The sequence below is a fragment of the Phoca vitulina genome, unplaced genomic scaffold (genome assembly GCF_004348235.1).
Source record: "Phoca vitulina isolate PV1807 unplaced genomic scaffold, GSC_HSeal_1.0 scaffold21, whole genome shotgun sequence".
Taxonomy (NCBI): domain Eukaryota; kingdom Metazoa; phylum Chordata; class Mammalia; order Carnivora; family Phocidae; genus Phoca; species Phoca vitulina.
The window spans coordinates 3,096,888-3,110,998 of record NW_022589724.1 but is presented as its reverse complement, the minus strand read 5'-3'; the positions used below and the strand labels follow the sequence as shown (position 1 = coordinate 3,110,998).

General features: G+C 42.4%; 1 protein-coding gene across 4 annotated transcripts in view; it reads right to left on the bottom strand.

The window, feature by feature from the left end:
• The window catches only part of INVS (inversin), a 154,802-nt gene that overhangs the window by 39,308 nt on the left and 101,383 nt on the right, over positions 1–14,111 (bottom strand). For all 4 annotated transcript variants that reach the window (XM_032419020.1, XM_032419018.1, XM_032419021.1 and 1 more), the window contains one exon: positions 7,243–7,455. In XM_032419020.1, the coding sequence (XP_032274911.1) occupies positions 7,243–7,455 (213 nt within the window). The remainder of the gene's footprint in view (positions 1–7,242; positions 7,456–14,111) is intronic.

Here is a 14,111-nt window from a genome sequence, read left to right as displayed (position 1 = left end):
ATAATTGATCACTATTACTTTTATGTAAAGCTGTTAAGATAAAGCTTCCCTGTGACAGAATCTGGTTAGAAGTGAAGAAATCAATGTTTGGCATGAGCGCCATGAAGTCGAAGAGCTAAAGGGCTGGGCCTAAAGATACTTTCAGAAATGCTCACTGTTGAAACCACACAACTCCCTTTTCTGTGAGAGCCATTTTATTATTATTATTTTTAAGATTTTATTTATTTATTTGAGAGAGAGAGAGCATGAGTGGGGTTAGGAGCAGAGGGAGAGGGAGGGGGAGAATCAGACTCCCTGTGGAGCAGGGAGCCCGCCATGGGACTCGATCCCAGGACCCCGAGATCACGACCTGAGCCAAAGGCAGATGCTTCACGACTGAGCCACCCAGGCGCCCTGTGAGAGCCATTTTCATCATATCTCTCCAACCTGTCGTAGGTCCCGCATTCATGGCCATGGAAACTCACATACTGCACTGGAATGGGAAAGAGCCTGCTTGTTTCTGCAGGGTCTGACAGAATTTTCTTCTTCTCAAAACTGGGCATATACAACTCTCTATGGAAGCGACATAGCGGGGTCTCATGTTCAAGTAAATGCAGTGGTGAACCTTTTGCTCTTATGCTTCTTTTAAAAATCAGAATAAAGAACTATCTTAAACCTGTCAAATGGTAATTTGCTCATGATAAATACGGAGGGAGCTAGGAAGCGAAATGCACAAATCTAGAAGCACCAGTGTGTGTTGTGAGGATAAATGGAACATAAATTCATTTCCTGCCTGAGTAAGGCAAACAAATTGAAGTGGTACACTTACAGAGATTCACGGAATTGAAGGGGACCAAAGAGAGTATGTGGCCCGAGCCTCCCACTTGGCTGAGGGGGAAAACTAAGGCCTAGAATGAAAAATGACTCCTGTAAGGTTTCATACTCATTGTAGGGGCAGTGACTGAACATTTATGATTAAATGCTTATTAAACATCAGGTATTTTAAGACATTGGAGATACGGAGACACACAATATAACCCCTGTTCCCAAGGAATTGACAATCTCACGGGGAGTCAGACCCATTTACTCCCATAGATAGTTCTGAATGTGATGGGTTCTAGATGTGATAGGGACTAACATAGAGGTATCTACACAGAGCTATGGGGGATGTGGGAGGCAGTCACTACAGTGGAAGAAAAAAAAACCACCTAGAAAGAATGTCAAAATGAGAAAGAGGGAACTGAGGGGTTGGTTTAGGCAGAGGCCAGAGCAAGGACATGCAATCTAGCTCTCACAGAATCTTTGACTCAGAAGAGATCTCAAGCACTAGTTCTTTATATAATTTAAAAAAATTCCTTGTATACTATCCTGGAGAGATGAAAATTCCATTTTGGCTGGAACATTTCCAGTGAGAGGAAACTGATTATCTCACAAGACAGAAAAGGTTCTGCTCTAACCTTTTCAGTTGGTATTGTGCTGTACGTAGAGGGGCTGTGAGATTCTGTCTCTTTATTGTCGCTGAATAACAGGCTGAGGAATATCTGGGCTCTGACTTCCTCTCGAGGGAATAAGAAAATGTCATGTGTCTTAGAACCTTTGACTTATAGAATGTTAGAGCTGGGCAGGTGGGGGAGCTCAGATATCATTTAGTCAAATGATTTTTAAAAATCTCTTTGTGACTCATGGAGCTTCTTTGAGATTGTGATAAAAAATATATAGATCTTGGGCGCCTGGGTGGCTCAGTTGATTAAGCAACTGCCTTCGGCTCAGGTCATGATCCTGGAGTCCCGGGATCGAGTCCCGCATCGGGCTCCCTGCTCAGCTGGGGGGTCTGCTTCTCCCTCTCACCCTCTGCCCTCTCGTGCTCTCTGTCTCTCATTCTCTCTCAAATAAATAAATAAATAAAATCTTTAAAAAAAAAAAAAATATAGATCTTCACTGCCCAAAATGTACATATGTTCATGATATACAAACCACTGCATTTAGTTTCAGGGTATTCATGGGGCCCCAAAGACCATCCTGGATTAAAAAATCTTTTCATCTTATTAATGGGAAACTGAGGCTCGGAGAAGTGGGATGGCATGGAGTAGAATCATGGGAGTGGTTCCCCATGGGTCAGACTGCAGTAGGAACAGAAGAGTCAGGCCCCTGGGTCAACCCTGCAGAAACTCAATGACAGACTGAGGGTGTTCAGGGAAATGGGCTGCAACTGGATCTGTTATGAAGAGAAAAGGAAACTTGGGGTAGGAGTGGGGGTGCCCACTCTAATGATCGGAAAGTTGGTTTATGGAAAAGGGTTTAGATTTTTCTCTTTTGCTTCAAGGGGTATCTCAAGACCAAAACGTAGAAGAGAACTTCTGCCAGATAGAACTGTCCGTGACTGGAATGCGCTGCCTGAATACTTTGTCACTCGACTTTCTGAGGACACAGAACAACCTCCTTAGAAGGGACTGTGGCATCACAAGAGTTTGAACTGGGTGACCCAAACTGGACTTGATTATGTGCCTCTGGGAGACCCACACAATCTCATACTGTAGCCGGGAAGCAGCTCATGGCTCCCAGAGAGCATGGAAAGTCCTGGAAAGTAAAATGTGAGGAAGTGAGGCAAGTTCAGGATGGCTGAGCCCTCATGCGTGAGGGTGGGGGAGGGAGGTAGTAGTGCAGAGAAATGGGCCTCGGAGATAAAAGCGGAAGCAGAATGGTGAAGGGTCCCCTGTGGCACCATGGATGGGATTCAAGAGTGATGGCTGGCAGCGGGACCGAAGATGGAGGCAAGAGCACATTTCAAGATGAATTCACAGAATCAATGGTGGCAGCAGCCGCAGGGAAATAAGGAGGAGAGAAGAGAGACCGGCAGTGGTGGGGAGTTGCAGGTTTCATGGTGAGTCTGAGGTGACAGTGACAACAGGACACACAAATGGAAAGTGTTGGCAAGTCACAAAAGGACAGCAAAGGGGAAATGCCCAGTAGGCAACTGATGATGTGTAATCAGAGCTCCAGGAGGTCAGGATGTGAGACCGGGTGATGGACTGTCTACAGAGGTGAAGTCAGTCAAGTTTCCAGAGTAGATACCTTTCCAGTGGAAAAGAGTCGAGCATGAGGAGAAGTCTAAGGAGGAGTCTGCAGAGCCGACCTCAGCGAGGAGGTGGAGTGATTAAGAAGACGTGAGAAGGAAGAGGCAGAAGAGAGCTGAGATTCGAGAGTGAAATAGGAAACCCGGCAAGAAGGAAGCTTCCAGGGAGAAGAGTGAGCAACATAAATACAGTCTTGTCTCGTGAGCATTCAGCCGTGTGCTGTGGCAGGTCCATGATAGAAATGTTCATTTTGGCAACAACACAGGTGGTGCAGTGTTGAGTTATAAAGTGCTTTTAAGTGGATTCTAGCTATTTCTTAAATGGTATTTTCTAAAAAACATGCCTTGGAAAATGACTAAAACTTCGCTCTCTCTCTCTCATTTTCTCTACCAGTAAATTAGAAGTCATTTGAAGTTTAATAAGTTCCCTTCACATCGTTGCTTTAGGGAAGGTGATCCGTGCCATCCTAACGTGCCCCTCCGGGAAAGGTATGCCTGGGTGATGGGACGTGCCTGGGTCGCCTTGGCCAGGGAGGCGGCAGCAGCAAGGACTGAAGTTAACATTCTGATTTTTGTTCCTTAAAGCAAAAACCAAAGCCAAAATTAAACACTGACTTAGATCTTGAGAAATAACTTTTGAGAAATAAAATTAAAACAAATGAAATCAGTTTCTTTTCCATTTAAATATTTCCCTTGGAGCTCTATGCCACAAGGACTGTAGGAGGTAATGACTAGATTGTAAGAAATTTGTTTACTTCCAATAATGACACCTAATAAAGGAAAGACTGTGACCGAGAAAAAGGAAGGGAGATTATAAGTTCCCAGTTTGGGCAATCTCAGACATTATCACAGTAAGCACAGCTCCCATGTGAAAGGGTTTTTAAAAATGAGCTTCAGAAACTAAGCACTAAGAACAAGGAGGAGGCACCTTCGACAACAGTGATGCTAACCAGGATAACAACTAATGGGGGGTGGGGGGGACTAGATGGCTCAGGCATCCCCTCACCCTTTCAAGCCCTCACGGCTGGGAGTCACAAAAGGCCTAGCTGGGAAAAAAATATCATAAGACTCTTTAGGCATGTCCTGATGTGAAAGCCCTTCCTCTGTAGAGGAGATCTTCTGACAGATGGCTTCCTGGTTCCTGGCTCTGCACTGACTCAGCAGAGCCTGTCCAAACTCTCGGCCCTGGGCATGTGGCCTCTGGGCAGGACCACAGGCAAAGGAGAGGAGGGAGAGGCTGAGATCATTCACAGTGAAGATTCAGCGGTTTCCACAGACCTGGAGAGTGCCTACGAGTCAGCTGGTCTAACCTGTCGTGTCTCACAGATGAAGAAACCGAGACCCAGAGAGAGAAATGCTGTGTTCCACCACAGACCTTCTATTCTGCTGGAAAGGGAGTCTGGGGACTCCAGGGCCCCCTCTCTACAATAACAAAGAAGAATGTATTTGGACTAATAGGCTCCTTTTTTGGGGGGAGATACAAAGTCAGTCACGTTGCCTTTGTAGAGTCCCGCCTCATATTCAGGTAGGTATGACTTCAAATCCTGAAAACAGAGTGTCACACATTAAAACTGGAGTTTATGAAAACATCAGAGAGAAGGCGAAACAATGGTCCAGCCCTTCCAGAAAGTATTTAACTTGCAACTCAGGATAATTAGCCACGTGTATTACCCACTTAGAGTAGTCCCTCTTGTGCAGGGAGCTTTTATAAGGCCTGAAAAAGAGGCACGTAGAGAGGCTGTAGGTTAAACTGGATTCCTTGGCAAAAGTGAAGAGAAGAGAGCCTCATCAAGAGAACAGTGCAAGATCAGATTTCCTGGGACGCCACAAACTGCCGTAGCTTCACTCACAGAAACTGAGGTCTTTCTGTTGGTCTTAACTACCCAACGATGCCATTATGGTTAGTATCCCAGTTCACAGTGGTATTTAACTTCTCACTAAAATGGTTTGTCCTGCCCTTTATTATTGTTTTAAATTATTATTTATTACACTTATGCTTCCCCCTTGTGGGCAAGATGTGGAAGGGTTCAAGATTTGGAAACATTCAAGGAACAGCCAGGAAGTTACCCATCAAGAATCTTCCTGTTGTCTCGCCAGAGGTTTTGGTATCTACGCCTACTGGTGCAACACTCTCCTGCTATTTAAAGTACCCAACGGGAGTTCTCATGAATTCTCCGAGAAGCCACCGCTCTTCTTCTTCCCCTAAGCAGCCTGAGGTGATCTCTGAAAATGGTTTGCTATTCGCTCAACCCAGAAAACCCTACAAAATCATGCAAATCAAGAGGTTCACATCTTCGTGTTCACTTTAAGAACACGTGAGAAACTGCCCAGGCCATCAAGGGTATGCATACCCGAAAAGCCACTAAGTACTGGAAGGATGTCACTTTGCAGAAGCCATGTGTGCCATTCTGTCATGACAATGGTGGACTTGGTAGGTGTGCCCCGGGCCAAACAGTGGGGTTGCACACAGGGTCAGCGGCCCAAAGAGAGTGCTGAATTTTTCCCGCACATGCTTAAAATGCAGAGAGTTGTGCTGAATTTAAGGGTTCAGATGTAGATTCTCTGGTCATGCAGCACATCCCAGTGAACAAAGCCCCCAAGACTTCTGCAGAACTTACAGGGCTCATGGTCAGATTAACCCACACATGCGCTCTCCCTGCCCACCATCTAGATGATCCTGACTGAAAAAGAGCAGACTGTTCCTAAACTAGAAGAGGAGGTTGCACAGAAGAAAAGGATACCCCAGAAGAAACCAAAGAAACAAAAACTTATGGCCCAGGAGTCAATCCTGCAGAGAATAAATGCAAATGAAAGTAAGTAAGTGAGTAGTAAGTAAATAAATAAGTAAAGTACCCAACAAAGGTATCCACGAAGGAAAACCAAGACCTAATCTAAAAATCAAGCATTTAGATGTGGTGTATATATACAATGGAATATTATGCAGCCATCAAAAGGAATGAAATCTTGCCATTTGCAACGACGTGGATGGAACTGGAGGGTATTATGCTGAGTGAAATAAGTCAATCAGAGAAAGACATGTATCATATGACCTCACTTATATGAGGAATTCTTAATCTCAGGAAACAAACTGAGGGTTGCTGGAGTGGTGGGGGGTGGGAGGGATGGGGTGGCTGGGTGATAGACACTGGGGAGGGTATGGGCTATGGTGAGCGCTGTGAATTGTGTAAGACTGTTGAATCACAGACCTGTACCTCTGAAACAAATAATACATTATACATTAAAAAAAAAGAAGATAGTAGGAAGGGAAAAATGAAGGGGGGGAAATTGGAGGGGGAGATGAACCATGAGAGACTCTGGACTCTGAGAAACAAACTGAGGGTTCTAGAGGGGAGGGGGGTGGGGGGATGGGTTAGCCTGGTGATGGGTATTAAAGAGGGCACGTTCTGCATGGAGCACTGGGTGTTATATGCAAACAATGAATCATGGAACACTACATCAAAAACTAATGATGTAATGTATGGTGATTAACATAATTTAATAAAATAAAAAAATAAATAAAAATCAATCATTTATGGTAAAATAATCACAGTGTATATATAATAGGCACAAATGACTATTTTACACATTCTGTATCATTATCCAAAAAAGTGTGAGGTCCTTGAAGCAAGCACTTTGCTTTTAGTCACTTTCTCCAAAGGTTCCAGCCAAGACTTTTGTATGTGCCGTCAGAATTCAGTCAGTATTTCTTGAATAAATTACATTAGTCAGTACAGATTTGTTAAGGAATAGGTGGGGAGGGCAAGTTATTCACACAAGTTGGTTGCTTTAATCAAATCAAAACCAGACACTGCTAGTGAAGTAGGCTAGATACTGGTGTCAGTTTCCTGTGGAAGGGCAGGAAAGGTAGGAGGGTGAGCAGGTATGTCCTCGCAGCTTCCTGTAGGTACCCTCGCACCCCCCACTCCTCGCCAGGGTGGCTGTGGCTGGCCGAGGTGTGTCCCTGTGTTGGAACATCAGGGCCTAGCCTGGAGGAACAGCCACCAAGCAGAGATCAGCCCTTTATCCTTCACTGTGGTCGCTGGGCTCTGCAGTCCCGGTGGGCAGAAGGGGGGAGGTGACACGGGTCCAGGGATCAGCATTATTTCAGATCCTCTCCTGACTCCCCCTCCTGGCCGCTCCCCCACCTGCGCCCTTCCGCCCTGATTCCAATCCCCACAGCTCCAACTTACTTGGCAGCGGCATCTTTCCTCAACTGTTCATGCTTCATGAGGAGATTTTTCCGGTCGCGGAAAGCTTTCCTGACCTTGTACCCTTTGTAGACCGCCTGGATTTTGAAGGCGGCGATGTCTTGTATGGCCGCGATGGACAGGGCGCCGTGCTCCAACAGGAACTGGATCACTTCATGGCGCTCGCCCAGCAAAGCGTAGTCCAGGGGAGTGTACCTGAAGCAGGAAGGTATTTTTTAAGTATTGGAATGTAATTTGAGGTACACTTAAGCTGGCAATATTATGCAGCAGAAGGAAATCTCATTTTGGGATGGGCACTGTTCCTCAGGCAAGGCTATGTTCTGTGCGCCAGGGCTGTTCCTTTTTTTCTCTGAGGGGACAAAACAGGGGTGGAGCCGGGGTCAGGTGCTTTGTGTTGCTGACCATGATGATTCCTGAGTTTCGCTTGCTGGCTCACAAACTGGGGGCTGTAGGAACACGTGATCACTTTTCTTCTCCCTCGGGTGCCAAATAATACCCCACTCTGATCTGAAAAAGTACTGTGGATAATATCCTGTGGGTTTCATAAGTTTAAGCCCAGCACTACTGATAGTTAATGCTTATGCAGTAAAAAAATACATCTCCAAATGGAGAGATTTAGTCTGTGATGAGGATGGCCCTTTAAATCAGAAAGCATAAATTATTAAATAGTGTTGGGACAACTGCATAGCCATCTGGGAAAAAAAAAAGATTCTTATATCACATTTTATATCAAAATGAATTCTGGATGAACCAAAGACCTAAATATAGAAAAAGAAACCATGAAAGTACTAGAAGAAACCATGGAAGATTTTTTTAAAAATTGGGATGGGAAGGTCTTTTCTAATAAAAATGATACAAAACTCAAACCATAATAAAAAAAAAAAAAAAAAAACTCAAACCATAAGAGAAGAATGATAAATCCAACTACATAAAAATAGCAAAATTTTGCAGGGCAAAAAACCCCAAAAACAAAGATAAAAGATAGTCCCCAGAATAAGAAATACTAATACTCCTAAATATACAGAAATATGTTCAACTTCACTCATTTAAGAGAAATACAAATTAAGACGAACAAAGAGAATACTTTAATGATCAGATTAATGAGGATCAGAAAGTTTAATAACACACTGTGCTGGAAAGGATGCAGAGAGACAGGCTCTCTATGTGCTACTTTAATCTTTAGAGAGAACAATTTAGTAAGATCTGTCAAAATTATTCATGCATCTGCCCTTTGACAGGTCCCTTGCAGGAATATATCCCACAGACCTCCTCTTGTGTGTGAGATGCTTTCTGTACAAGGATATTCACAGAAGCACAGTTTGAAATAGTGGAAGAGTGGAGACGACCTCAGTATCCACCAACAGGGCACCGCTTACATCAAGTGTGGGCCATTGGTGTGACGTGGTCTTCTGTGTGATGCAGCCTCAGCACAGCTGTGGCACGTGAATAAATAAGGAAAAATGTCCAGGATGTCTTGTTACATGAAGAAAAAGAAAAAAAATGAAGCAACGGAGCAGTACTGGGGCACCTAGGTGGCTTAGTCGGTTAAGTGTCTGACTCTTGATTTCAGCTCAGGTCATGATCTCGGGGTCGTGAGGTAGAGCCCGGCGTCGGGCTCCACACTCAGCATAGAATCTGCTTAAAACTCCCCCAGAAAACCCAAAAGACTCCACCCCAAAACTTCTAGAACTCATACAGGAACTCAGTAAAGTGGCAGGATATAAAATCAATGCACAGAAATCAGTTGCATTTCTATACACCAACGAGACAGAAGAAAGAGAAATTAAGGAGTCAATCCCATCTACAACTGCACCCAAAACCATAAGATACCTAGGAATAAATCTAACCAAAGAGGCAAAGAATCTGTACTCAGAAAACTATAGAATACTCATGAAAGAAATTGAGGAAGACACAAAGAAATGGAAAAACGTTCCATGCTCATGGATTGGAAGAACAAAGATTGTGAAAATGTCCATGCTACCTAGAGCAATCTACACATTTAATGCAATACCCATCAAAATACCATCAGCTTTTTTCACAGAATTGGAACAAATAATCCTAAAATTTGTATGGAACCAGAAAAGACCCCAAATAGCCAGAGGAATGTTGAAAAAGAAAAGCAAAGCCGGTGGCATCACAATTCCAGACTTCCAGCTCTATTACAAAGCTGTCATCATCAAGACAGTATGGTACTGGCACAAAAACAGGCACATAGATCAATGGAACAGAATAGAGAACCCAGAAATGGACCCTCAGCTCTATGGTCAACTAATCTTCGACAAAGCAGGAAAGAATATCCAATGGAAAAAAGACAGTCTCTTCAACAAATGGTGTTGGAAAAGTTGGGCAGCCACATGTAGAAGAATGAAACTGGACCATTTCCTTACACCACACACAAAGATAAATTCAAAATGGATGAAAGACGTAAATGTGAGACAGGAATCCATCAAAATCCTTGAGGAGAACACAGGCAGCAACCTCTTCGACCTCAGCCGCAGCAACTTCTCCCTAGACACATCGCCAAAGGCAAGGGAAGCAAGGGCAAAAATGAACTATTGGGACTTCATCAAGATAAAAAGCTTTTGCACAGCAAAGGAAATAGTCAACAAAACCAAAAGATAACCGGCAGAATGGGAGAAGATATTTGCAAATGACATATCAGATAAAGGGCTAGTATCCAAAGATCTATGGAGAACTTACCAAACTCAACACCCAAGGAACAAATAATCCAATCAAGAAATGGGCAGAAGACATGAACAGACATTTCTGCAAAGAAGACATCCAAATGGCCAACAGACACATGAAAAAGTGCTCAACATCACTCGGCATCAGGGAAATACAAATCAAAACCACAATGAGATACCACCTCACACCAGTCAGAATGGCTAAAATTAACAAGTCAGGAAATGATAGATGTTGGCGAAGATGCGGAGAAAGGGGAACCCTCCTACACTGTTGGTGGGAATGCAAGCTGATGCAGCCACTCTGGAAAACAGTATGGAGGTTCCTCAAAAAGTTGAAAATAGAGCTACCCTACGACCCAGCAATTGCACTACTGGGTATTTACCCCAAAGATACAAATGTAGTGATCTGAAGAGGTACATACATCCCAATGTTTATAGCAGCAATGTCCACAATAGCCAAACTATAGAAAGAGCCTAGGTGTCCATCAACAGATGAATGGATAAAGAAGATGTGGTATGTATACACACACACACACACCCACACACACACCCACACACACACACACACACACTGGAATATTATGCAGCCATCAAAAAAAATGAAATCTTGCCATTTGCAATGATGTGGATGGAACTAGAGGGTATTATGCTAAGCGAAATAAGTCAATCAGAGAAAGACTAGTATATGATCTCACTGATATGTGGAATTTGAGAAACAAGACAGAGGATCAGAGGGGAAGAGAGGAAAAAAATGAAACAAGATGAAACCAGAGAGGGAGAAGGGAGACAACCATAAGAGACTCTTAATCTCAGGAAACAAACTGAGTGTTGCTGGAGTGGGAGGGGGGGAATGGGGTGGCTGGGTGATGGGCATTGGGGAGGGTATGTACTATGGTGAGCACTGTGAATTGTGTAAGACTGATGAATCACAGACCTGTACCCCTGAAACAAGTAATACATTATATGTTAATTAAAAAAAAAAAAGACTCTCTTTCCCTCTGCCCCTCCCCCCAGGTCTCTCTCTCTCTCTAAAATAAATAAATCTTTAAAAAAGCCTAGAGCAGGGGCGCCTGGGGTGGGTCAGTTGGTTGGGCGACTGCCTTCGGCTCAGGTCATAATCCTGGAGTCCCAGGATCGAGCCCTGCATCGGGCTCCTTGCTCAGTGGGGAGTCTGCTTCTCCCTCTGACCCTCCTCCCTCTCATGCTCTCTGTCTCTCATTCTCTCTCTCTCAAATAAATAAATAAAATCTCAAAAAAATAATAAAAAATAAAATTCTTTAAAAAAAAAAGCCCAGAGCAGTATTATGGCATGCCCCATTTGTATGGAAAAGAACATATCCCTGTATGCTTATCTTTGTAAAATATATCTCTAGAAGTTTACCAAGAAACTCGTGACAGTGACGTCCGTGGGGAGGACGCTGGTTGTCTCAGAGGCAGGGGTGGGAGGGACACTTAGTTTTCATGCCTTTTAAATTTTGTACACTGTGCATACCTTTTTGACAAATATATTATTTAGAAAAGATGAGTTGTATTGTCAGATGGTTATATATTTTAACCTCAACTGGCTACTTTCTAGATGTATAATTTTAGGCAAATTCCTTTCTTACAATACATCTTTTCTATTTTTGGAAATACAAAATAATCGGATAAATACACAGAGGAACATAACAATGGTCAACTGTATTCCCACTCTTAGAATTAACCAGCATTCTTCTCTTGGCAGGTATATTATTTTTCTTAAATGACTACTTTGCAATAATGACACATATTTAAAGAATTCAAACAGTGCAAAAAATACAAAAATTGAAGTAAAAACAAAACAAAACAAAATCCCAATTCTACCTTCCAATCATGGTAACGCTGTCACTTCTTCACCCACTTATCTTTCGTCATTGCAGACTTAGCACGAGGAGGAAAGGAAATAATAAATACAAAGAAGATAACACTGTGCCTGGCATCAAAGAAGCAATTAGTAAATGTCAGCTGCTGTCGTTCTTATGCTAGGACACCCTTGCAGCAGGGCTGGTGACACCACGGTCACGCATCATCACTATCATTTCCATAGGGCCCAAACCAGTAGTGCTGACCGCCCAACGGTGGCCAGGGGTCTGAGTCCTGTCTAGGTGGCTGTTACTCATCCAAAGCAATCAGAGGTTTTAGGAAGAAATAATCAGCTGATTTATGAGGTGGAAACACTGATGATTATACAGATGCATGATTAGACACAGAAAATCATTCGGTGATGATAGAAATTTTCTCTTTTCAAAACTCTCCTGACAGTCATAGTCAGACATAAAAGGAGGAGATTTTTCAATATAAGCAAAGGGTGAGTTAGTCACTTCTAGAAGGAAACTGAATTCAGGAAGAAGTCCCAAATGCTAAAATGAAGAAACTCATTTTAGGACATCTCGATTTGCCTCTACTGTCCAGGGACCAGAAGGCCATAAAGTAATGGTGCCTACATAAACTTTAAAACATTATTTCTAAGTAGACGGCATCCTGTAAATTTATTCAGAAGAACTTAAAAATATTTCACTATATATTCTATTTAAAAATTTATTATTATTTTTAATTTTAATTCCAGGGTCATTAACATAGAGTGCTAAATTAGTTTCGGGTATATAATACGGGGATACAGTGATCAAGTGTAATCACTATGTATTCTAAAATGCCTTTCATGATGTACTCTCCCCAATGGAAAAAAACGATCAGAGTCAGCTCCATGATAGTAGAGCTAAATGGAAATTTAGAGGTCATTTAGTTTATCTCCTTCCTTTTATAAATGAGTCAACAGAGCCAGAAAGATTAAGCAACTTGCAGAAGGTTATGTAACTAGTTCCCTGCAGAACCCAGACCTGATCTAAAACCGTACGACTCCCTGTTCAGTCATCTGTCCATAGCACATCTATCAGTTCTTGAGTATAAACCTCCTACAGAATGAAACTGCTTCTCAAACCAACGTGCAAATAACATATGTATTTAGTAAGCTTGATCATCTTTTCTATAATTACTAATATGGAGCGTCTCTCACACAGTATACAAGCAGGATTATCAAAATCTGGTTTATGAAAGTAAGGCCCGACCTCTGCCTTTACTAGATCTCTCAGGGCTTCTGGATGGAAAATTGCATTTCAAATATTTTAAATACCTTTATCAAGGAAAAATTGTATTTTTATTATGAGAAACTTCAAGCATAAACAAAAGTAGAGAGAATAGCATAACCATTTTTATGCTCATTACCCAAATTTAACAAGTAGCAACATTTCTGCCACATTTGCTTCCTCTAATCCCTTCCCTATTATTTTTGCTGAACTGTTTTAAAGCAAATCCTAGAACTCCTCTATCATTTAATCTCTCTGCATTTCAGTATTCATCAAAAAATAATATGGACACAAGCACAATGTCATTATGGTATTAGCAAAATTAACAGGAATTCCTCAGCAAAATCTAGTACCCATTCCAAATACAAATTTCCCCGATTTTCTCAAAAATGTCTTTTTTTTTTAATAATTGGTTTATTCAAATTAGGATTCTCCATCAATTTTTGATTCAGGGAAACACAGTCCAAATATCTAGAAAGATTTTAAGACTTAAGTCTATGCCTTAGTGTTTAGGCACTGACCGTATTGTAATTATTCCTACTGAGTCTTTCTTCACCCCAAATTCAATTTAGAAACATTCAAGTACTGTGAATACTCCCATCAAAGTCGGAGTGTGGCTGTCAGATAGTTATTGACTGAAAGCCAGCAGTAGTTGGCAAAAATTATGTCTATACAGTGCACATCAAGTGGTTGGTGTCAATGCATGAGAAGTAAAAATTAGCACTACACTGATGGTAACCAGTCAAGAAACAATGCAGATAGAGACAAGATACAAGACACAATTGGACTTGCCAAGCAGGACTGGTCTGATGGGATGAGTGGAATGCCTAAACTGGAATGTCAATAAACATAAAAGGCAGCACCGGGTTCTGACATTTGTACATCAAGGTGCACGGCTGATGAAACCTCAGAGGACACTGGGATGTTGCCACTGTCCATCTTCATCTATAGGTTGGCAAGTACAGCTAGGAGGATTTTTCCTGTGGTCTTTTGGTCTGTAATTAACATATGTTTACTCTAGGAGGCAGGAAGCACCTTAATTCAGACTCTTTCTTAGGCCTAAAAT